We start from the raw sequence: 26,143 nt of genomic DNA, 5'->3' as shown, positions 1-26,143 counted from the left end.
CTATGGTGAACTTTTGTCTCAAATTTATGCTCTTGTTTGAATATTCATAACTACCATGCCAGAGAGCCTGCAGAGCCGCTTCTGCTGTAAATGGACCCACTCATGCTCTCTTTTCTAGGCTGCATCTGTGCTCCCCTTTTTTTCAGTCTCTCTATTCCTGTTTTTGTTCATTCATCTCAAATATGCTTCTTTTAGTGCTCTAAGTTCCCTCTTCCCCTCATTTATCTCCTGAAATTTTGCTACTTTGGCTACTTGTTATTATTCTGTCATTCAATCCCTTGTGTGGTACTTGAGAGCATAATCTTCTAACCTAGTTTACATTACACTGTCATTATGAATTATTAATGTTCTAAAATAAAATCTTCAAACCGTAATCTTTGCTGTGGTGAAAGAGCTCTGTGTGCTTTTGTTTCCTTCCTGTTCTCCCTGTCCTTTCCTTTCTTCAGGCCTTTAGGTCTTTAGAGCAGGGATGTTATTGATCCAGCCGTCTGGGAAAGACTTGCTGCACTTAGAATTGCATTGTCACATCTCTGGGCTGAGATGGGCATTTATTATATAAACACTAAAAAAGCTACTTTTGGAAGTAATTCTTTTGATTCTCATCAAAGACATGCTGCACAAGTAGAATGATAATGTATGTTTGGGTTATAGCTTGTCTGAGAGGTGAATATTATTTTTTATACTCTTTATTAAAATTTTGTTTTGTTTCTGGGAGTCCCACTTGTATTTGTGAGCAGAGGAGAAACTTAAAATAGCAGAACAGGTCAAGTGATAATTCTCAGCAAATTTTTAGCGCAAAATTTTCCACTGAAAGACAAAACATCCCTACTAGCTTTCTTCCACACTTCATTTAATGCAACTGCTTGCCCATAGTGCTTCTGAGAGAGTGGAAGATTCCAGAACCACAAAACGCCCAATTTTCCGAGCGAATCAACGCACAAATATTGACCAGAAGCGTTCCTTTAAAGCCACGAGTGTCTGCACTGCCCTCGCAGGGAACTTGCAGCTACTTGGAGCCGAATGCAGTTGATTGGAGCTGCGTGTGTCTTTGGCATGGAGGAGAGGCCGCGGGGACGTGTCCCGGCCTGCGCCCCAGGGCTGAGCGCGCAGCCGGGGCCGCCGCCGGCATGGATCCCGCAGCCGGGACGGCTCCCAGAGCCGGGACCTGCCGCCTCTGCAGCCTCCCCCTCCGCGTCCCCAGCAAGGACAGCTGCAGGCTGGGCCGCAGGACGCCGCACTCGCTGCTCTACATCGTGCTCTTGTGAGTGCCCTCCCTTTGGAGCTGCGCCGGCCTGCAGGGAGGGCTTGGTGTGCGCGCCTCACCTGCGCTCTGCCCGCTGGAGCCTCTGTGGGTTACTGAGCACCGCGGCCGGCTGCAAATAGGATTGGCTTTTCTTGCTGGCTGCATTTTAATAGGTGGCACAGAAAATGGTTTTCTTAAAAATATTTTTTAATATTGTATACATTTGTGCTTAAATTTTAATTTTTTTCCCTTTCCGTAATCTCTAAAATCTCTATAGTGCTACATCTCCTAATGAATATTTGAAAGAAAAGAAAAGAAAGTGAATACAAGATGGAAATTCCCATTTATTAACACCTTCTCTTTTTCTTTCTCTTTTCTATCTGAGATGGCTTAAAAGTTCATTGGTGAGGTGGGTTATGAAAGTAATTTATTTAAAAACCAAGAAATTTTGTTATAAATTTTTGTTTCTAGCTGCATTATTTAGATTTATTTGTGCCATTTTTAATGTTACAGTAGAGTGTAGTAAGATACAGTATTGCAAATGGATAAATTTTAGTTTTAGTATTTATGAATGTTTCTCTGGAGACTGCAGAAATCATTATGAGTTCCATATCTGTCCATTCTGTACTTTATTTCAAAGCTGAGAATTCAGTTTGAGTCAATTTATCTTAATTTATTAAATCTGCTTCTGTGTTCTAACACTTATGTCTCCACTTATATATAGGTAGACACATTAAAGTCATATATAAAATAAATGTCTTCATTCAAGACCTTCTAAATAATACGTGTATTTTAGGAAGCCTTGGTTTTGTAATGAACCACCTTTGTGGGTTTCTCAGAATTACAGTAGAACAGTTGATAGAGTTGTATAGTTATTTAGAACTGTATAGTTATTTAGAGTTGTAGTTACTTAGAAATCTGTGGTCCAGGCTTGTTCTTGTGTTGGATCTGTTTATATGTTATTTATTTTTCCGAGGCTCACAACCTGGAGTAGTTTGTTTGTCTGACAGTTGATGATATCACAGTTTTCCCAGACTTTAAGACTAAAAGCTAAGCTTTTGCTGTGAAGATTCATAGTATTCCAGAGGAATGGCTAAAATAGGGGCCAATTTATCTTAAAAATGCATATCCAAATAAGGATGTAATTCTGCCTTTAAAACTAGATAAACTTTTTCTCCTTTTTTTGTGTGTGTGTCTGTCTACTAGCACCCCTGATGTTTCCCAAGCATGGTTTTGATTTCTCATGTCTCTTTTGTACCATGCTTATTTTGTAAAGTCTATTCTTATCCCATGCTCTAACTTCATTAAGAATTTATGCTTGAAAATGTAAAATTCATCCTCTTCGTCTGTTCATTACATTAGCATTCCCCTTGCTCCCAGAATAACTCTTCTTAGCCAACATCCTACAAAATAAGCTTTTTGTCTCAGAAAAGCCATGGTAAATGCAAGGGCTTTACAATATCCTTAACATTTCAGCTGAGCCCAAGTGTGTTAACCAGGGAAAGAGGAAACGAGCTGTGGAGTGGAACGTCCTGCGCCGGAGATTTGGGTTGGAGCAAACAACCTGAATTATACTGAGAAACAAATCAGATGCCAGGGCTTGTTTTGGAGTTCAGGCTTGATTTGGTCTTCAGGGTAATACACTGTGAAACAGGTGACAGCTCTCCCTGCTCGCTGCTCACCAGTGTGCCCTGAGCCTGGGGGCATCATGGTGATCCTTGGCACGGGCTGCTGCCCTGGGATGTGCTGGGGGTCTGTGGTCCTGCATAGATGAGGGGAACCCTTTTTGCTTTTGTGAGCTGGTAATTGAGAGCTGAGTAACTCAAAGCCCTCTAATTCACTCACTGAAATACAGCTCAGTTCCCTCCCTTTGTTGTTTGCTTTGTTCATTTTACCTTAATGACTTGCCTGTTGTCTTGGTTTAGTTTTATCCATCCTTTCTTCTTCAGTCCTCACTCCCTATGAAGACACAAAGTCTGCCAGCCTCCTTTGCTGCTGCTCTTACCCTAATTTCTCCTTTAGGCTCTGCACTGTTGCTTCTCTGTTAATGACATAGTTTTGTTGGAGTGGCTATGGATCCTGCCTGTCAAGGACTGTGTGTTACAGCTCTCTGGGATATGTACAAACCAAACCCCGTGTTACAGGAATTAGCAGTAGCCTGGTGGCGTTACTCAAGTACAGGGAGTCAGAGGTGGGAAAACTGCAAACAGCTGAAGTGCTGTACTTCATCATGGAGAGGCTGCTGCAGGCTGGAGTGGCAGGAGAAGAGATTAAGCTGTCTTCCTGTTTGCAAATCCAGTTGCACAGTGAATTCATTAAGACTGTATTACAGGTTAAAAAGGAAGTTTTAAGTGCTTTGGGATGAATAATACATGACAAAGATGAGGAAATGCTGTGGTGGCAAGAGGAGGTTCAGTCTGTATTTTTCCTTTGGATAAATTTTGGCTGGTGAAGAGGAAGAAGAACCTTTGGAGGAAGATGTTTGGGCTACAGCAGCACTCTGTGATGCTGTATTTTCTGCAAGTGCTACTGAATGTCCTTAACTACATTTTGGATAAAGCGTTAGAAGACTTCTGTGTAAACAGGAAGTGACATTTTCAGATCTGATATTCAGTATTGTTGTTTTTCAAATAACATTTCTCAATTTTTATGGCATTTGAATCACATATGGAGGTTACATTTGATTAAATTGGACAACTGACATTTGAATCACACATGAAGAAGGCTGGGCTAGGGAAAGAATGCAAGATCCAGTAACTTATTTAAAGAGGATAATTGACCTTTCCATGGCATCTGAACCCAATTGTCAAGTCTGTGAGTTTGAAATTATGTTAGGCTTGTATTATATTGGAGTAGCTGAACGTCTTACTAGTGTTGCTTGGGAAGGATAGTGTTGCATGGAGCATGAACATACTAATAAATGATATTTTTGTAAATAAAAATACAGAGAAAGAATATTTCTTATTAAATATTTATAGGATTTGGAGCACAATTAACTTGGTATTTTAGCACGGCTAACTTATCACTTATTTAGTAGTGTCTTCACTTAAAAGATTGTGATGATGGAGCTGTAGTTGGCATCCTCTATATCTGAGTACGATTTTGTGAGGGTTGTTTTAGACTGAAATCAGAGCAGTTACTTGTGCTTAACTGTGTAGTGATATTGTAGTGCATTAGATAGCATTTCAGGCTGTCCTCTAGGATGGCAACCCCTGTTAGTTCAGTAACTGTGCCCAATTAAAGTTACATGAGGAGCTGGCAGTTCCATGCAGGTGCAGTGCCTGATAGCTGCTTCAGTGAATGTTTCTGATCCTTTGAATCATTAACTAGTGCAATCACTAGGCTGTTCCCTGCTTAGGGAATACACACCAGAGGGAAGTTTAGTTGTTCTTCACCCCCAAAACCCGTGGCCACAGCTGTTTCTTGAATCTCACACAGACACATCTTTGGGAGCCCTTTTATACAGAGGTAGCAGCTGAAGCCCTTGGGTGCCACTGTAGTAAAAGACTATGGCCCTTTGGATCTTGGGTGGTGGCTTGGTGATTTCTGCCCCAAAAGGGAGAAATCTGTGGTTTTGTAACTTAGTAAATGATAGAAAAGTGAACCTTGAAGATAACGTCCAACCTGATGTTTTCTGTCAGACTGTTGCTTGGGAGTCTCGCGATTGCAGGCGGCTCAAAGACAGTCTGTTCTTCACTTGCTTAGGTCACTGTTCAAATAATAATGATGCCCTAAATAGCTCAACACACTTCTCCCATGTCATTTTTTTAAAGGAACCTTCCCTTTTTTTTTTTAAGCATAAATGAAGAATTTTCTTCTTTCCCTCTAGTGCAAGAGCAGTTTTCTGCTGGGGTTTTTACACCTTACACGCTTTTCAGTGTACGGTGACGCAGAGTGGGTATCTTCACCTGTGTTAACTTACGCTCACTTACAATGGAATAATTTTCTGTGCTTGTTGGGCATACAATTTAAAGTTTAAAATCAGTCAATATGCTGTTTATAGAGATGGAAGGTATCTACTTATGTTGTGACTTCTCCAAAGAATTTGGCTTTGCTAGCAAAATGGTTTTAATTTCTGGGTATTTCTAGTGAATAATTTGTGTATTTCAGTCTAATGACTGAAAAAAAAGTTATGTCCCAAGTATCATGTTTTTATGTGAAGCTTAATATAATGTAAGCATGCATGTGATGATGTAATCAGCAAGAGGTATGTTTTTCCCACTGGCATTTCAACTGGTTTCCATTATAAGTTTTCCTTTACCACAGTGTAACTTGTGAAATTCATCTTAATTTGAAAACTACTGCACTATTACACGGTTCATCCTGGTTTAAGTGTTAAAAAATATAATCATTACTTTGTGGAAACTTTTCCTGATACATAGTCAGCTTAAAATGTAGTCAGTCACAGGAGTTTTGATCTTTGGGATATTCTTTTTCAAAATTACCTCATTGATCTGCTTGGTACTGCTTCAGACTTTTCAGGGAGTTCAGCTTACTTCTAAAATGACGGATTTTATTTAAAAGATGATGATCTTATACCAAGGAAATTTATTTAATGATAAATGTAGCTGCTGTAAAAAAGTCCAGAAAGCAATGGGTTTCATGTGGACTGTTTGCCTAATTGCATTCTCATTTAATGTCAGGCTTAATTAATGTCCTGCGTTGGTAATGGTAAAGATGAGAAATAGGGAAAGTCGTTGACACTGACTATTTATAACTGTCCAGTGGATGCAGTGTCATTAGGAGGGCTCTGGAAACTGTACATTTGGTTGACAGAGAAATACTCCATCATCACAGGAGCTGCTGAAATGTTCTGCAGGTGGTCTTTTCAGAGGACAAGTTGGGCATAAAGAAGGGAAGGTGCATTAGGAAGATTGATGGAGACTAAATATCCTGAAAGGCGAGTGAGAGAATGTTGTAAAGGAAGAGGTTTCTTCAGGCTTGGAATAATTCAGGGCCTGGAATTCACAAAGAGGTGTTAATGTTATTATGAGTTAAATAAAATAGAAAACTCATCTTGTAACCTATTTGTGTGAATGTGTTGTTGACATGTTCTCTTATATACAGATATGGTATATTTTTGAATCAGTGAGAAGTTTCTGGTCCAAATTTTCCAAAATGTTTTGCTGATTGTGCAGAGACAGTAAAGCAGTTCCTTCAAAGGATTTCATTTGTCATTGTAGGTGTGAGAAAATCCTTATGCTTCCTATATTTGTTGCTACTAAAGACAATTTTGCAAATGTTGACACTGTCATATTTTAAGACATGACTTATTTTAAAAGCTTTTTGACAGTTTGGTTCTTCTGTTTTTCTAGCAAAAGCAAGTGCTTCTGCATCTCCAAGTGTGGTGTCTTCCCATTTTTTTGGGTACTCTGAATTTCTTGGGAATCTCTGGGTTCCAAAATGAATGCTTTGCAGGTGCTGATTTGCAGGATTAGAGTCTGTGACTTCCATGTGGAACAGGCATTTTGAAAAGCAGGAATATAAAGTGTTAAAAGAAATTTCTGCTGGTTTTGAACCAGTGTTACGTAATTCTCAAAGTGCTTTTTGCAGTTCTTGGGTAAAAGCTCTGCAGAATTGTTTTAAATAGCGAGATGGGTGAATGGATGGGTTTCTGATGATCGCAAACAGCCCATCCCCTTCCCTGCTTGGGGTGCCCTGTGTTGCCCAGGAACAGCAGAGGATGGACAGGGTTTAGCTGGATTAACATTGCTGTAGGGCTGTCAGTCACTGATGCCCATGGAGAAATGTTCTCCTAAAATGGCTTCTCCTTTTTGTGTCCTTCCTGCAAGAGATGTGAAAGTGCTGCTGCTGAGTACACTGATAATGAATGATATGTCTTCAACTACTGAGTTTTCAATCATTTTTGTAAAAAGCGTGACTAATACAGATTTAGGGGTGTTAGCTGATTGTGATCTTATTTGCTAACTATAAGCAGTCAGAAATTTATTTCTACTGTGATAGGTTTATTTTGTTAGTTGACTGAACACTTTTATTCCACCATTATTGGTCATGAATTTCAACTCATGTTTTAGCTGACAGAGTAAAATTTTCATACCTTTTCAAAACCAGGGTTTATTGGAATTGGAAGGTCACGTAATATCCTGAATATAATTCCAAAAGGCTAGTGTTCAGTTTCTACTTGATTGGTATATGATATTATGTGGACACAGAAATGAGTGTGTTTATTCTTTCTCATTAGTAGTAGACAGTGGCAGAGTTTGGTTCAGTTGTACTCTAAATTGACTTTGTGAAATCAAACCACTATGTAATGTAGATTAACTTTGTAAAAATGTTTAAAAGCACTAGAAAAGACAGTCGTGTTATGCAGAGTCCAAAAAGTCCCATTTGCCTGTTTTGAATCCCAGATGGAAGGGAATACTTTGCTCAATCAGATACTGTGATTCCTGATTAATGTATGTATTAAAAATATGTAATTATTTAATGGAAAATTATGAAGACCATCTAATTCTTCCATGAGATTCTGCAGAAAGCTGAAGTGAATCTAGTGGGATTTCTTTCTCCCAGACATTTTTGTGTATTTTTTTAGGGCTGTATTGTGCTTGGAAGGCTGTGCCAGCTGTTGATTGTCATCTTTCTCATGACTGTGATAAAAAGCCACTCAAGAAGGCTGAAATATGAGAACGTCATTAGCTTTCTTACTGGCAGAAGTGCTTAAAGAAACCACAACAAAAAGAAAATAGATTGCATACTGAAATGAAAAAAAAAATAAAAGCAGCTCCAGTGAGGTTTTGTTTAGACCCAAGAAAAAGCAAAAACATGGCAAGAAGGTTCTACAGGCATGAAGGGGAATAGTGAACTTGTGGTTAATGTGCAATGGGGGTGTGTGGGAAACCTCTGATGTGCATCACACGAGTCCTGCTTGTGTTTTGTTGTCAAAAATCAGCTGGTTGAGTTGTTTTTGGGCACCAGGTGCCACGTAGGAGTTTATGTTTACTGTGACTGACATGGATCTGGTGTGGCTGACTTCAGGGGGAGAATGGATTTCTGTTTTTAAACTGATCTTAGGAGGCATTAGAAGCTTTTTTTTTAAATTAAAAATCCACTTGGGTTACTGAAGATGAAAGATGGGATTTGTTTAAAGGTGGGAGATTAATTAAGAATAATAAGCAAAATGCCCCATATGTGCCTCATGTAGTTAGGAAAAGAAGAGCCACCATGTCAGAATAAAAACACAAACTAGGCAGGCAGTGGTGCTTTCTGTGCACACACAGCTTAAACCTCCCTGTGTTATTCAGGATTGCAAGCAGTTACGATTTTGAAAATACTGAAAATATTTTGCTTGTAATTAGATGAACACAGAGAGATGTATAGAAAGCATGTATGCTGTGCATTCAGCAAACTCCAGGTTTAAAATGTATTAGGAAGAGAATAAATATCTCGTTTTGCACTGCCTCCTAAGGTGGAGGGAGGGAGGCAGGGATGGAGCAGGGAGAAAACAGAGGCAGTGGAAACAGCAGCAATATGTACGCTTGCCTGCCTGTCTCACATTAATGGAACAGCTTGCAAGGTCTACAGGGAATTTGCATTGGCTCTGTCACTGGTATTATTTAGTTCCTTATTTATTGCTAGTGGCTTGATTGTGCTGTATTTTCCCAGCAATGAAAGCTTTTAAAGATCATGTCTGACTCCTTTTGGACAGTGCTGTCCAATTTCTCTCTGCCTGCTACCAGCATGTTGAGACGATCCAAAAGGTAATCTAAGGATTTTCTGAGTTATTCTTACGATGTTTTTCTAAGCTACTTGTTTTAATACTGTTTAATCTTGCTTTTTTTTTCCTGTTTTAACAGATTGAATCATATTCCTAGTACGTTAGATATGATTTCTTAATTTCTGAATGATTTGTAATTGTATTCATTGTAAAAATCATACTGTGCAGATCCACCGTTCGTTCTTTTTAAAGGTATTTATTTAAAGGCATTGTTCCTTCTCATACTCTGTGAATATGATAAGGGGTTTGTTTCTGCAAAATGATGGATAGATGCTTGTTGGAAGGAAGCTGCCTTATTATTTGAAGTAGCAAAACGGTATTATGTTGAAATAGGCAGCAAATGAAAGACTTGCAAATATTTTGACTTATAGCACTTACGGTCTTCACAGAGATATGCATAACCTTAAATTTTAAATAATGCTTAATACATTTAGCATCTTTCTTCTTATTATAGATGTGAATATGTTAATGTAGCAGTTAATAGAATGAGTGTTTGCATTTACCTTGCTCTCTGGATTTTGATAAAATCCCATTGAAGTGTGTGAACTAATGAATGGTATCGGATCTGATGCTGTACAGGGTTGTCCCTTCAAGACTGGGAAATATCAACATAATTATCACTCATCAGGTGCTCTGTGAAGCTTAGCATTTGTAGCCTGAAAACTTACTGGTAAGACTGGTAGGTAGCTAATCCTGACTAAAGCAGTATATTCAAATTTATGAGTAAACAGTTGCAGCTGGTACCAGAATTTCTCAGCAGCTGGTTTGTTGATACAGTTAATAATCTGTGTAAGACTCAGAATATAAGCTTTGGCTTAGGTTAAGGGTGAATTTTGTTCATCAGCTATTAGAAATTATATTAATCTTTTTTAGAGGATTAGCTTCTTACCAACTAATATTTCAGGGGACTCTTTAATTTTTGTTATTATTCCACATTTGTGATTTAAATTTTATTGAGGTTCTGTTCTGTGCTGCCATCGACTTTTAGAAATCTTAGTGGCAATGAAGAAATATTTTGTAAATAAATAGGGATCTTAGTTGCCAGGAATTGCATTAGCAATGTTACTATTTTCAAAATTGTTGCCTTCAGCCTGTTTTTTAAAGTAAAAGAGCTCCTTGAGATTCAGGTTGTGTGTTGATGTCTCTGCTCCAAGCAGTAACTTTCACATCCATTGAGCAGTTGTAGGAGTGGTTTCATGGAGTGACAGAAGTGACAAAGATAAAGCTTCACATTTTCTTACAGATTTCTTGAATTTGGCTGGGGAGAGGAAAGGGAGGCAAATTATTCTCCTGTGCCTCCATTTGCACAGGCTGAGGTAGGTTGGACTTGGCTTCCAGGTGCTCTTGGCCACCAAGCTGTGGGATGGGAGCAGCCTGGTGCAACGAGCCCTGGCTCTCTGTGGAGCCAGGGGAGCTGGGCAGAGCCAGGAGCTGCTCTGGGGCGCGTGGGGAGGGAGCACACCCGTGCATAAGGAGATAACCTGTGTTAGACCTGCAGCTTCTGGATCCTTTCATTACTGCTGTTTGCACAACTTTGGTTTCCTGAAGCTCCCCATTCCAACTGGTGACTTAAAAGGTAGTATTTTGTGAAAACTCAGCAATAATAGTCTTCCAAAGAGAGTAGACACCCACAGTGTCTCTCACAACAAAAATAAATCATCCTTGTTTTTCAGTATCTTGTTAGTGTGCCATTTTGAATTTAAAATTACGCATCAAGGTCAGAAACAATTTAGAGATACTAACAAGGTTTCAGGTGTGATATTTTGTCAGAAAACTCCTACTCAAAATTTACAATTCCATTTATTGTTAGTAGTCGGAGTACAAAAAGAAAGAAATTGATCTGTAAATCCGCTGAGTGTCTTAATGGAAAAGAGATGACTTTTTATTGATTTAATCACATAAACGAGTATTAGGTATTTCAAAATGATCAAACAGCACTATGAGTATTCAGAGCAGAGAGCTGCTGCATGAAGTCATGTGGTGGAAATCCTATTTTGCACAGGATGGAAACTGCAGCCTTCAGCCAGCCTCAGCAATGAAATATTTGAGCATGTGTGACAGTTTGCTGGGAATATCACCTTCTGCCGAGCCAGGCTGGCCGCCTGCCAGCTCTTTGCCTGCGTCTTGGGGGAGATGGGTGGGCAGGTTGGGCTGGTCTGAGGAGCACTGTGATAAATCACTGCAATAATGTGATTCTTGCCAGGGTATCCATCCTGAAATCCCATGTCCACATATGCAATGACTGCTCCTGAGAGTATCTGGGCTGTGAGAGTGGTCACTGCACATGGAGTGCATTGCAATGCCATGACCTGGGTGTTTTTGTGTGCTAATGTTCTCAGGATTGTGGCATCTGGGCACTAGGAATGGAGTAGTCTATCACTAAATAAATAAATAAATAAATAAATATTTTTCAGTTTTAATTGGCCCCCTTTTGAAGCACAATGTTTGCTTTGTACACTTCCTTTAAAAATTCTGATTCCAATTTAAATTTCTCCTGTAACTTTGCAATCTTGGTCATGTTTACCAGTAGAAAATTTTTTACTGTGGCAAATATTTGATAGAGTTTTCCTCTGCTCTGTTTTTAAAACTTCTGTACAGTCCCTTGCATTAGTAATAGCTTGTGTGCTCTTAATTCAGGGCTTCTCCTCCTTGGTTTTCTCTCAGTTTTAATTTGGTTTCACATTGCAAGAAGGGGTTACTTGTGGTATTCTGCCTACTGAGCTACGGCACATTTCTCTATAATGGCTTCTGATATGTACTAAAAATCCTAGAGGGCTTGACTCCCATATGGCTTCCCCTGCATTAGGAGGCAAATGGGAAGGACTCCTCTTTCTGCTCGGTGCATTTTGTGGAAATGAGCTCTCCCTGCAGCTGGTGGGATTCTCGCCGCAGCTAATGGCTCTGCAAAAGTGAACCATCTGCTGCTCTGGTCAAAGTGCCTGCCTTGCTTCTGCTCCAGCCTATTCCCAGAAGGATAGAGAAAGTCAAGAGCAAACTGTAAATACATAAGTTTCTCATGGGAGGGGTGACATAAACATAAATCACATTTACCTGTCAAACTGGTTCTGTATAAATATTTATGAGTTTAAACTATAGGAGAAATATGAGAACTCCTCAAAGGGTTCAAAGGGCATATGGGGCTGGTATTCTGATATGGGCTCTACTGAGGCATTGCCTATTGAAATTGGATTATGGAAAGATAAAGCATAATTCTGACGTATTTAAATTAAATGTCTCTGCATTTAAGTCCTTTTGTTTCTTTACACTTTGGGCGTATCTTGAATATACTCTTGCAATTTGATATTAAGAGCGCTGTAGAATTGTGCTTGTTGTGTTTGCTGGTCTTGTAAAACTGACTTAGAATGCTGATTTCTAATGTTTCCTCATTTTTTCATTTTAATCCTCTCTGGGTTGAACCAGCTGTGGCTGTGGGTTTTAATGATATCACTTTTGTTTAGTGGCTTTCTCTTTGCAAAGTTAAGATGGGAGATTTGTAGGTTGAAGCGACTTGAAAGATAATTCTGGAGGATGAAAAAGGTGGATTTTTGTGAGGAAGGACATCTTGGATTTGTATCTACAATTGCCATTGATGCTTTAATTCTCTTTCCTCTTCTCCTTTTAATGAAAGGGCTTTAGCAGAACGAAAATTGGTTAAAATCACAAGAGTTAACTGCTTGCAAAGTGTAAAGCAATCTTTAAGTAGCAAAACACCTCGAAGATCAGTGATTCTGTGGAAATCATTGTATTTCATACAAACAGCTCCTTTGTAACTAAGAAAAATGTTTTTCATTATTGATATAGTCACAAACAGTAAGAGAACCCACCTTTCCCTGGGATGTAAATGGGTGAATGGCAATAATCAGGTGGCCAAGAACACATAATTGGTGCTTTCTGAGGCATTGGTGTTTTTTTGGTAACTTTTCAGTTGCCATAACAGGACCACCTTAGAAAGTGAGTCCATACATATTCTCCCCAAATATATTCAGTGTCTTTTTTGTGCTGATTCATCTGGATTGACATTAAAAGCTGTGTGTGTCAGAAGGATGCCACCTCCTCCATATATACATTGTCACTTTGAAGAAAAACAATTAGTTTGATTCTAGCAGAATACTTACTTTTTTGTGGTAACATAAAGCTAGTGTTAAAAATGTGAGTCTATACTATAATTAACTTTAAAGTGACAGCTGTCTCACCACACATTTCCTTGCTTAAATGAATAACATAAGAAATATTTCCCTTATGTTGGGAGGGATAGGAAAGACCTGGAAATCTGATGCTTTTGATAATATTTAGCTCAATTCTTTTTGCCTAGCTCAGCATATTAAATGACCATCTGACACTCATAATTGGAGAGGAAATTTCATTCAAATTACTTCTGCTAGGTATTTCAATATGGCCTTAGGACAAAAGCACTGCTTGGGGGAGAAAAGATCTCCACCTTATCTTCTGAAAATCTCTTTATGACAATAGTCTGTTGGATTGCATGGAAATGTAATGGATATTTTGCTCACTAATGGATGAGTTTTGGTGAGCTTCCAATACACTCTCCATCACAGGATATTTGCACTACTTAAATACAATGAAAGAGGGTGGTCCAGTGAATGGAAGGGAGGTCCTCCTAAAACCCCCAAACATTTTTAATGATTCAGGCAATCTGCCTGGACTGTTTGTATTTTCTAGTTTATGTGGCATTCTGTGTAAATCATATTTTATGTTGATTTTGTATACTGTTGTCAGATTCCCTCTTGACTAAAACCCAGGGAAAGGGTCTTAGAGGGTTAACATTGAAGTTTTGAGCCTTGAAAGCTTTTTGTTCAGATCGAAACTCTCTTGTATGAACATTTGGCTATTGCCCAGGACAAACCAGTTTTTCAAGTCAAAACCTTTGTGGAGAGGAAATGAAGCAACACACAAATTGCAGACAATTTCATGAATTATTTGGATCCTTCACATGAACGAGACTGCTGAGTATAAAATAATTTTGCACTGTTGTTTTAAGTGAGATAAATGAAATAGTGGGGTAAAAGACTGGTTTGAGGAGAAGTATGAGGAAAAAGGAGATCCTGAACTTTACAGAGGACGCTCAGATCAGGTCAGTTCTGCTGTGGAAAGTAAGACAGAGAGTACATGCTGGCACGTGATTGGCCTGGAAATGTGCAGTTCTTGTGTTTAATTGAAGTCGACACATTTGGGTGTTGGAATCCTTACAGAGTCTGTGCATCTGCTTGTTTTGACTGTTTTTTGTCTCTGACAAGTGCATTTTAGATCTGAGTGCCCACCAGCCTTAAGCTCTGGGATGGACTTGGAGATGTATCTGGATGTGAGGAACCCCTGCCCATGCCAGGATGTGACTCTTTGCAGGCCCCTCTTCTTTGGGCAAGTGCGAAGTTGTGGTCAGGAGCAGACTAAGAGATGTTCTCTGGTGCGCCTGGGATTCCTCTTATTTTACTGCCAGCCAGATGTTGACCTTACAAAGAACCATACACCTTAGAGCAATTTTTTTATTTTATAAAAAGGAGACCTTACTTAAGGAGCTGAGGGACACATTGTATGGCATGTCATCTTCTATCACCAGACACCTACCTGGAGAGAAATTACTTAGTTTTCAGCTGGGTGCTCAACACTTTGGATTGGCCACCATTTTAGTTACTATATTCAGCAAGTAAATATCTTTTCAAACTATAAGGAGAAGACCTTTGAAGTGATATGATTCTACATTTGTAGCTAATTATCAGATAATCCCTGAATAGTTTTTCTCCACTCATAGCCCAATAATCTTTTTTCCCTATTATTTTCAGGACTACAGATTAATACTTAATATTGTTCTTTATAGTACCTAGTTAATGTACCTAATTAATACCTTTATAATACCTAATGTTCTAATTAATACCTAATAGTGTTCTTAGAGTAATTTGCTGATAAAATGAAACATACTTCTGTAGTGAAATGTCATAGGTTATTCCAGGCCTCTTAAAAATTTAAAGTCTGTTTTGGTGTTTTTTGAGGGTTTTTTTGGTTCTATGTCAGCTGAAGGTGGAAGGATCCAGAGAACTGGGCTTTAGAAGGAGGATGCTTACAAGTCCTGTGCAGGGGAGTCCCTGTGCCAGATATGAAATCCAAGCCACCTGATACCAGTCTCTTTTGTCTATCATTTTAGGCAATGCTATGCAGCAAGTTGGACGTGTTTTGAGATTGTTGGCTTAATCAATCACTATCTTCCCACAAAAATGCCTCAACTGTCATGTTTTATATGAGGACAAAGCTTAGTAACGTACTGAAAATCTAAGCAAGTGTTATACATCAGTATGATGTCTCCCCATATTCATTGCTGCCTGCTGTGTTTACGTAGCACTCAGCACATAATTTCAACTCCTTCAGAATTTACAGAAGATGCAAACGTCACTTGCTGTGTTCTATTTGATGTTGAAGGAGTTCCTTGTGGTGTCATGCGATGCTGGCAGTGAGCATGTGCCAGAGCAGAGGCTCTCAGTGACGTGAGGTAAAAAATCTTTTGCAGGCACACATGAGAACAGCCTTGCCCTGGATCTTTGTTCTCTGAGGAAGCAGGCTTGGATCCTGCGGTGCCATTTGAAATTACTTATTTCCAGTACATTGTGTGTTTTCCTGTCCTGTAATTTTTTTTTTCCTAGTCTTGATTGCATGGTAAATTAGGATGTTACAATTAGCAGACCTAATTTAAATTAGGCATGATTGCTGTGGAATTTGAATACCTGACTTTCTCTCAGTGTTTGCATTTGTCTTCCTCTGTGTCTTCATTTGTGTATGTTCTGCAATTTTCATGGGTCTCATTTGTTTTCCTGCTGGCCAAGCTGGTTTCAGTCTATGTGCAGAACAGAACTAGGGCAGCAAGAATGCTGGGATTTCACAACTCATGGCTCCCAGAAATGAATTTTACAACAATCTTTTACAGAAATAGGCTAATGTTATTTAACAGCCCTATCTTTCCCCACTTTGTCTCACAGAAAATTTGGGCTGTGTTTTCCTGTGCTTGTGAGTTTCTGCTGGAGTTTGTTAGACACCATTTGTAAAAATAATGCACAGATGTTCTTAGTTTCTTTAGTTATAAATAAGTATATAAAGTATTCAAAAATCTTTTAGCAGTTTCTTTGCTTGCATTCTGATCCAATTTTACACGAGGTACATTTATTAAATATCTGCTTTTTGAACAGTTGTGTAAATTATGGCTCTGATCTTACTAGGTTTTGGTTTTTTCATTCTTTTATGATTTCTAAATTTTGTTATCACTGCTACCATCCATTTATTTTTGATACATTAATATATTTATACATACTGCTCTCTACCATCTTACTGGAAATGATTTTGATTTTATTTTTTAGCCTTCTTAAGTAGAATAGCTCTTAAAACAAGCACCCTTTCTTGGCAGTGGTGAGCTGCTTCACCCTTTGGATGTACTACTGGTACAAGCTTTCGCTGTCTGCTTGTGACTTCTAATGTTTGTGTTTTTTTTCTGCTCAGTTTTGTGAATGGTTGTTCCAGCTTCAGTCCTCTAAAATTTCAAAATCCTGTGTGTGTGTATCTATTTGTAGTACACATTTGTATAGTTATTAAACGGGAACAGCCATCCTTGTATGAAAAATTGATGGCTGTTGGATAATGAACATTTGGCTCAGCAAGTAGGCTTTGCACAAAAGAATGAGGTTTAACATGTAATCAGGCTTGATTGTTCCAGAAACTTCCCCTTGCTGCAGATCTGAGGGCTGCTCTGTGTGCCAGGGCAGGATCTGCGCTCAGGGCCTCCCACTCTCCTCCTGCCCTTGGTGGTTTTGTTGCTCCATTAACAGGAGATGCCTTCTACAGGTGTATTATCTTATTATTTTAGTAGTCAGCTTATTTGATCTGATGTACACTGAAGTATAGCTATTTAATGTGTTATTGTAAATAATTTTTTCATGTCTTTTTAAGTGTGTTGTTTTTATCCAGGGTAGTGGTTTATTGACAGACCTGCCTGTGTAAATGAGTAAGGACCACATAAACCGAATACTTTATTTATTTCAACACTGCAATGTATCTCTCTACATGAATTTACACCAGTTTTAGTGGCTACACTGAGCATTTTCAATGTCCACAGAACTTCAGCTCCTGTCTGTCCCCTTCTTTGATGTTTAGAGCCAAATCTCAATAGCCTCTTTTCCCTTTCTGCGATTCTGTGAGTGCATTGATTAGAAAGGTCCCAGGCAGCATTTCCTCTTCCAAAGCTGAAGGGAGCAACCTGAGCCATCTGTATTCTCTCTCTGTATCTGTTTTGAATTAAAGCACCACCTTGGCAAACACATCTCACCTTTATCTTGCTCTGGTAGGGGACTGCTCTGCTCAGCCCTGGTGGAGTCCAGGCAGGGAGAGCATGGCATTTTCCTGTCTAAGCTTAGTCCTGGACAAATGTCAAAAGTTTTGTAGCCTGCCCACTGAGATTGTAGGTTTGTTTGGCCCAGGTATTTTCCTAATATGTCCACTGGACTAGTATCAGTCTACCTTAGTGCACTCGTGCTTTGCTGTTATTTTTTAGAGATGTTCTTGAGGCTTTTTCTCCCATCTTTGTGTGTGTCTGTGCAAACATGAGCAACAAACTGTTTTCAATGCTTCTGTTTGAAGGGCTTTAGAGGCTGAATTTTTGTGTGTACATGTATATACTTTTTTTAATACTTGCGCAGAAAAGTGGTTTTCCCCTCTTGAGGAAATGAACCTTTCTTCCTTGGACTGCCTTTTAGAAGTAACCTGTTCTTTTTTTTCAAATTTTATTAAATTGATGCTGATATTTTTCTTTTGGTTTTATTTTGTAAGAAACTGCTAAGAGTTGGGAAACATTATTGCTTTAGGAAGGAGAAGGTTTTGGTGATGAAAATAGAAAGCACAATCTCACCTTCTAAGTTTAGAAGCAAAAGTATAAATGTAAATGATCATTGTAAGGTAGGCAGATGGAGACTGATTTACTGCATCTATGTCATTACCTACTACACCTTGCAACTGGGGGTGAATTTGAGAATTGTTTGTCTATTCAATGAATATTTTTCTATATATTCAAATTCTGCAAAGTTAAGAAAGACAAAATGGAATTCTAATAAGATAAAAGAGCATGATTCTCATAGCAGGTAATGGTTAGGGCAGTGCCTGGATCAGAAAGATAAGGAGGGATGAGAGTGTTGATGTAGCAGTGGTGCAAAGCATGGTAATGTATATGTGGCAGTTTACCTTGGTTTCTTGCATATTTTTTAAAGGGCCAGATATTTTGGTCCCTTTAGCTTCTGTGTTAAATCCAAAATATCTCCAAAGCCTTTCTATCAAAAGGTATGCAGAACTGAAAAATTGAGGGATGATGGTTTTATGAAAAGCTATCTAAAAATGGTGTGGAATTGGTTGCAGATGGGGACCAGGGGAGTGGTTTTATTGTCTAACAACATGCTCTCTTTGTTGTCTGCTCTTCTGGCACATCTGTCCAGATGTGGTGCCGTGTTCTGTTCAGGATTTTCTGTGCTCTGGTATGCTGGAAGCTGCTTGCATGTTAAATATGCTAGGTGATGTTTGAGGAAGTTGATGTTGCTGAGCTGAGGATGGCAGTAAGTGAGGCTCATGTGCAAAAAGCAGAGGCACCAGGGGTGGAAGCACAGCCCAGCACTTGTCTGAAAGCCACAGCAGAGATGTGGTTCCAGCTGGGAGGAAAGCACATCACAAGTGTAGCATTCTGCCAGGCAAGCACAAACCCTGACACTCTTCAGTTGTTCTCTGTAGCTGGAGAAGATGAGTCTTACCAACATAGCAAAACCTTTCCAGTGGAGCTCGAGAAAGCACCTTAAGAACTTGTATTTTTAAAATGTGCAAATAATTTGATTACAAACATCCTGGTTTTGTTGAGAATGTTGCCACCCTGGTTATTACTCTACTGGTCGACCATGTGAAAATCTGTGTTCTATGCAGTAGAGGCAACTCCCTGGACAGTCTGGAGATTAATTCTAGAATAGTGCATTGTTAGAATAGATTTAAAATTAGATCAGTAATTAATCCTCATGCTGAGGTTTGGAACCGCAGGTAGCTGGTAATGAGCTAATTTGTAACATTTTTTGATTCTTAAACTAAGAAAATGCTCTGAAACAAAATGAAGAGAACTGATAGTGTTGCGTGCTGCAAAGCAACCAAATGAGTTTTCTTATTGTTTTATGTAACATTTACATTAAACCTGAAAAACTTTCTTTCCATTTTCAGCTCACTTGCTTTGTTTGCTGGGTGCATCTTTGGGGAGAGTGTTTAGAGTAGGTTTGTTATATTGCACACCTGTATGTAATTGTACGCTCCACGGTTAGAGGATTTGAAACAATATAAAATCACTTTGTCATTTCATTCTGGAATTTGTTTACTTGTATTTTTTGGAGGAAAAGAAATGTGATAAACCAGCTTCCGTGAGAATTGCCAAGTAGAGACTTATTTAAAAAGCAGCTATGCTATGTGAAGCATTTAATAATAGATTTGGAGGAAATGGGAAATGAAAGTATGCAGTTATGCTTAGCATTCATTCAATCAGCCTTTAACACTTTGTGATGTAACTTCATGGCAGTATAATGCATAACACAACTGAAGTAGGAGATAGGAGTGCTTGAGAAGTTTTGTTTTATGTTTTTGCCCATTAAATAATGTCTGTATTTGTTCTGAGATCTCTCTTCCATAATCAGAGATTTTTTCCTTACTTTTGTTCCTTTATGCTAAAACAAAAATAGGCTTGGAGTGTGTTCAGAATAAAGTGGATTTACGTAGTTGAGAACGGCTGTACCAGTCACTGTAATTTGTTGTGACATCTCATTTTGTTTGGCCTTGCAGAGTTGTTCCTGTGTTGTTAATAATGCAAAAGGTCTGGACTATACAGAGTGGTGTAAGCAGGTGTGCACCAGCCTCAAGCATTAGGCAAATTAGACATAAATTTGGTGTTCACTGGCAATTCCAGCCTTTTCTTTTGTAATTTCTTAGCTTGCGGTGATGCTGCTTCTTCAATTCAAACTCTAAATGAAGTAGGAGGGCTTGTCTAACATATAGCTTGGTTTAGATGAAAGGAAAATGGCCTTTCATGCAATAAGTTAATTCCTAAGTACAAAGATGTTAATTTTCCTTAAAACAAAAGAACCATCTGCACCCATTTTACTCCTTGCTTTGTAAGTCTTGCATTGCTTGACTCTGTGTTCACCTCGGTTAATGTGTTTGGTAGCAGGCTGAGAGATGTGGTGGCATTGTGGAAAATGATGTCCCTCGTGTGTTTTATCCCTGTACACTCTCTGGATATCTGTACAGAAGCACAACCCACACTTCAAAAGCTGACTGCATCTTTTTCCTCTGTGCTCTTCTTTTTTTGTCCAGTTTATTCTGTCTCATGGGCATCAAAACAATGGGCAGTGCAAATTTGAGTGGAGCCTGGCTTGCTGAACAACTTGCATCTGTTACTATGCTTGTAGTAATTAAATAGTAGGAAATGTTTTGTGGAAGAGGACCCTGCACTCAGGCAGTTGGTTTTCATTGTTGTTTTAATTTAAGTTCCAAAGTTAAATCCTATTTGAAGTTCTTCAGAAAGATGGTGGAAACAGGAATACTGTAATCCAGTCTCAAGATCATGGGAGTTAGGGATTGATCTTATAGAGGAGTGAATGGCAGGTACAGATTGTCCAGAGATGCACCGGATAAAGGCTCCTTACTTGTTTAGTCTGGCCAAACAACCAGGAAGGAATCCAAATTCAGGATGTTTCCTTCCTCCTGGGACTTTAATGCCAGGAAATAAAAAGCAATTTTCCTAGGTAATGTTGGGAAGAAGATAGTTCTGTGTCTGTTGTGGTGGAGACTCTGCCTGCAGCCCTTAAGAAGTTGCTTGTTGGACTCATGCTTCCACCCTTCATATCTTAACCGTGTGTAATTGTATTCCTTTACAATAAAAGGAGTGTTTATTGTAGGAATGTGCAACCCCCCAAACCTACACCATGAATAATAACACTTTTTTCCCCCCAGTTATTCTAGGATGAATAATTCTTAAACTATTCTTGAATGTAGAAAAAAAAAAGAAATCAGTTGAACCAGATGCTTACTTATCTATTTTAGAGAACTAATTATCCCTGTTGTTGGTAGTGCTAAAGCTTACAAAATTGCTTCCATCTTTGAATTACTATAATTAAGACGATAACTTCCACATCTAGTTAACATTGCTGTGCAGCTGCTGCATTCATTGACATGCAGATTTTGGATTTTGTAAATTTTCTGTCATTGTGAATAAAAATTTTAAATACTTATTTTCATTTCCAAAATGTCTGTTTCTCATAAAGAACTCTTTGTAAAGCAAATCAACTGAAACCAAACTTCTGTAATATCAGAGGAGAATCTGGTGAAGTTTGGTTAGGTGATATTACATTTTAGGAAAATATGTAACCACAAATAACTTTAGTAAATATGACTGCTCTGAATTTGGATCCTGATTCACAGGGATTTGAGGTTACTAAATGGAGTGTCGAATCTGGAACAAGTCTGATGTTTGGCTTCTGAAATGCTATTTTGAAAGAAGTTAGTGCAGGCAGGAGTTAATCTGGGACTCTGACAACCTGAGGTAGTTCAAGAAATTTTAAAATTAAAATTTTTGCTTGAAGATTGGGCTTGATGATCTTGTAGTTATTTTCTAATTTTAGTGATTCTATGACAAATCAATAATATAAATAAAATGCATTCACGAACGGTAACCAAAATGTGATTTAAGCTATACTTTTTCCAAGTATCTTATTTCTTCAAGTTGATTTCTGTCCAAGTCAATGAGAAAGCTCATGCAATCAGTGTTATCAGTGTTATCCTGTTTACTTACATACTCTAGCAGTTTCAGCTACGAGAAATTCCTCAAGGCCTATAAATTCAGATGGATTTTGAGAAACTTCCTTATCATTATTCATTTATAATAACCAGCATCTCTATGAAATTGCATGATAGTGGTGGTTGGTTATTTATATTTACATTGGTTTTTTCTGTGGCCCTTGCTTTCATTACACGGATGCCTCCTGGGCATTAATCAGTTTTGCTCGATGAGTTGAAGATGCCCCCTGAGTAAACTGCTAAAATAAAGAATCAAATATCGATTCATGCTGAAACTGAGTCATTGATTTCTTTTTCAGACTAAGTAGGCACAAGAAACCAGGTGCACTCTTGTTGCTCCTTTCAGAGGCTTGCCCTGGGCTGGCCGTGGGTGAGGAGGAGGAGGCAGGTTGGGGTGCAGATGAAGAGCTGGGGGCTCCGTGCAGGTCGCAGGTACAAGGCCAAATGTGCTCAGAAATAACTCTGGGCAAGGCTGCTGCCTCGGGGGCACATTGCAGTGGGTCCAAAGGCCGTGTCCAGTTACCGGAGCCGGGCCATGTCCTGCGGGGCTCGGTTTCAGGAGCGCGCTGGGGACACTCCAGTACACGTAACAAATGATATTTTTACTGCAGGCAGACAAGTTAACTCCAGAAACAGAGTAAAAGCTCTATTTCCATAGTGATCCAAAGGCATTGTTTCAGCTGTTTCAATGTAAGATATCCATATTTAGAATTAAACCGAGGTGCTGCTGTGATCTCACAGGTTTCTGGACTCGGGTTTGGCTGTGTGTGTGTTTGAGTGGGGAAGGGAGGGCAGCACCTCCAGAGCTCTGCATGGGCTGGAGCTCAGCCCTACAGCTTTGAGCCCTACAGAAACTCTGTGCTTTTAAAATTGTGTTTTGCCTAAGCTGGAAGACCTGGAAGGGATTTGGTCTCTGAAATGATGAAGTGAGATCTGAGAAATAAAAAGGTTAACAAGACCCGTAGCAAATTGTGAGAGAAAAGGAGGTTCAGGGCAGGACTCACCTTGAGTTTAATGAAAGCAGCAAAACTTTGGCTTATAAACAAATAATAATGCTTGAAATCTCTGTGGACTGGTTAAAAACTGATTTTTTTTTTCTAGTTAAAAAGTAAGATATAGCCAACCTTCTCCCTTTTTACTTTCTCCTATTACTCCTGTTTTCTTATGTAGATTGAATTAATTTTTGAGCAAGAAAACATACAGTATTGTTTCAAGAATTCACAAATGGTAATAAATAATAATTAATGCAATTTAAAGGATTAACAATACGATCTCATTATCTTTGGCCTGGTAGCTCACTTTTGAGGCGAGCACTGTCTGTCTGGCTAAAATGAGCCTTCCAGGAAATGATTTTTTTTTTTCAGTGGAACTGCTTCTGCCAACACTTAAATTGACTGGTTTGAATTTCTTTGGCACTAAGCCCTGCTTAAAGCCAGCTTTGCTTCTTTCATATTAATCTGTTCTTTAGGAGGTGCTCAAATGCTGTCATAGTGACTTGTGGGGGGAGAAGTCGTCCCACTGAACTCTGCTCGTTACCTCCTCCCTTCACCCTTTTTTGTTTTAGTGCCTACCAGAACTTCATCACTCTTGCTCTGCATTTCCTCTAGGATTCCTACATCTCTTAAAAGCTTCTTCTCTATATGCAGAGGGCTCTCTTCCACCAGTAGAGAGTGTGATTGTACTTGTGTATTTTTCTCAACATAGAACATGAATTTGAGAAGTTGGGTGTTGTGGTTTTAGTCTCTGTGTTTAAGTTTTGCCTTATTGCCAACACACATAAGTCATAGCAATGGCTAAACAGACCCAAGTGGTGTTTCTCTTTTGCAGATGAGAGATCCAGGAAAATTAAAAGTTATCCAATGCTGAGGGTGCAAAGAGAATAATGTTTTATTCCAAACTTGGGCTAGGCTTTCACTCCAAGCCTTCCCTCCTCTGGGTACATTTGTGTAAACCTGGCCTATTTTAAGGGGTCTCGGCTGTGCTTGCTCTCCATCCCCTTAACCCTTTCTCTTTTGTCTCCTTATATTGGCAAAGACAGCAAAGAAAATGGGTTTATAAAACTCTGTTCAATTGGGAAAATGCAGGCAAGCAGTTAAAAAGCTCTGAGGCTCTGAGTTTGGGACAGTTCACTTCCCCTGTTATGCTGTGGTTTAAATATACCAAGTTTCCATAGTCAGCTCCAGACATTGCTGTGGTAAAGTGTGCTTTAGGAACTCTCTTTAGCAAAGAGATAAAACTGTAGAGAATGGAGCTCTGTTTTCTCACTGTATTAGTGGTTTTTGTGGAGCAAGATCTTAAATTCTTACATTATATTTGATACTAAAATACCCAGGGTTTTTTTTTATTTCTTACATAGTAATATATATTACACTAGAATACTCAGGAATTTCATGATTCAAGAAAGATTTTGTGCTAATGTAAACAATGATTATCTAGTATTAATGTTGGAATTGAATATTCTGGGTTTTTTTTAGCAGTTACCGGAATAGTGTAACTGAAAACATGTTAAAAATATCTGTGAACTGGGATTTTAAGCTTCTTAAAATCGGGCTGTTAGTTTTTCCATGAGATGTGCACAATGGCAATCAGTTTTTGGATGGACTGTTGTTGAATAATACATGAATGTAAATGGAGATTGTATGGAATCAGTTGGATAATTCTGAGGAATGCTTTAAGTACACTAAAGAGCCTGAATAGCAGTTAATGGTGCTTCAACTTTATTACTGTTTATTATAGTTGGCAGTTCAGTTGTATTTTTTTCTGCATCAAGTTCTCTAGTTTCCTATAGAACAGCAATAAAATAAGCTTACAAATAATAATAGTCAGATGCACTGTATCCTGTGGCAGCAAAATAGTTTTGCATTAAATTGTAGCTCTTGGCAGGCCGAGTGTGTTTATTGTTGGGCAGCTCCAGCAGATCAGTCAGTGCACCAAGGACCTGGCAGGCGTCAGCATTTGGGGTCTGCAAGCAAAGAGGCTTTTCCTGTGCCTGGGGAGCCCAGTGTGGAGCTTCACAGGGCACCCCTGGAGTGGGGCCAGAGAGCTCCTTCCTCAGCCTTTGCTCAGCTTTCCCTGCTCCTGGCTGTTCTCCCACCCCATCAGCACCAGTGGGATTCTAGGGACCTGTTTTGGGAACTGCTGAAGTGAGCAGGAATGTTTGTGCCATGGGGGAAGCAAGCTGGAGGCACAGAGAATGATGTATGTAGCTGTGGTGCTGGGTCAGTTCTAAGATTTTGCTGGCAATTTCATTTCTTCTGTTTGAACAGCAGGAGAAGTGGCAATCACAAAGGGATTTAACTATCTAACTGCTCTTCTTCACAGATCCCATAATTTAAAAATGTTTCCCTCACCCACTGTGATTCCTTTTGTCATCTTTAGAGCTAAATGTTTGCTACCAGCAGTCACGAGCTGGGAAGCAAATGGAGGAACACATCCTTCTCTTCACTTGGCTCAGCTTTCCCAACAGGGAAAAATTAAATCTGAACTGTCCCATAAGAAGTGTCACTTTCCTTGCTGGAGCAAAGTCAGGGCAATGAGTGGAGTTGATGTGGTGGAGGCGTGTCTGAAACTTGCTTTGCAGAGTTTTCCGTCGGTATTGCCACATGTGTTCACAAAGATATTTGGATGCCAGGCTTGAAGTTTGATTAGTAATCCCACTCATCTGCTGGGTTGTGCTAACACTTTGCTCTGTAATTTTAACTCTGCCCTAAGGAATATGCTCTAGTTTCTTATAACCAAGCCTACAATTGTTACGGATTTATTTGCTACGTTGGGTATTGGTAAGAGCATCCAGAGCACTCTGGGCTATATTACATTGTTTTTTGTATGAGTTGTGTGAGTAGCCCATATTCTGTGAATCAGGAATAAATTACCAGCTATCTCCAGTGGCCTGTGCAACAAATGCTTCCAGAGTGTTGTAACACTTGCTGCTGATAAAGTACCTCTCTTCCCTGTACATTTCCTTCTTTGCAGGATCACTACTGAGGTCAAGAGTATGAGAAAATCCCACCCTAAATACAGAGAGATTCCTCCTTAGCAGAAAGAGATTCTGCAGGACCTGCCTTGAGGTGCTGTTGTCCATCTGACCATGCCTAATGTTTGGTTTGTCTTTCTTCCTTTTTTTCAGCTGTCGGACAAGCAACAGGAAGAGTTTGATTGTAACATCCAGCACATCTCCAACTCTCCCACGGCCACATTCCCCTCTTCATGGACACACAGGTAACTCCCTAGGACTGCTCCACCTGGGAAGCATCAGCACTCACTGCAGTGAGTTTGAACATACTGATATTCAGCATCAAAGTATGCCCTAT

The 26,143-nt window shown here is 39.2% G+C and overlaps 1 protein-coding gene across 11 annotated transcripts in view; it reads left to right on the top strand.

Moving 5' to 3' along the window:
- The window catches only part of MAST2 (microtubule associated serine/threonine kinase 2), a 186,871-nt gene that overhangs the window by 95,195 nt on the left and 65,533 nt on the right, over positions 1 to 26,143 (top strand). For 10 of the 11 annotated variants that reach the window (XM_074545874.1, XM_074545875.1, XM_026790387.2 and 7 more), the window contains one exon: positions 25,960 to 26,051. In XM_074545874.1, the coding sequence (XP_074401975.1) occupies positions 25,960 to 26,051 (92 nt within the window). Of the gene's footprint in view, positions 1 to 8,639; positions 8,959 to 25,959; positions 26,052 to 26,143 lie in introns of those variants that run through there. The other variant, XM_014263797.3, reaches the window with a different exon arrangement.

This window comes from Zonotrichia albicollis, chromosome 8 (assembly GCF_047830755.1).
Source record: "Zonotrichia albicollis isolate bZonAlb1 chromosome 8, bZonAlb1.hap1, whole genome shotgun sequence".
NCBI classification, from domain to species: domain Eukaryota; kingdom Metazoa; phylum Chordata; class Aves; order Passeriformes; family Passerellidae; genus Zonotrichia; species Zonotrichia albicollis.
Note: the sequence above shows the minus strand (reverse complement) of the source record. Positions and strands in the feature narration are given on the sequence as shown.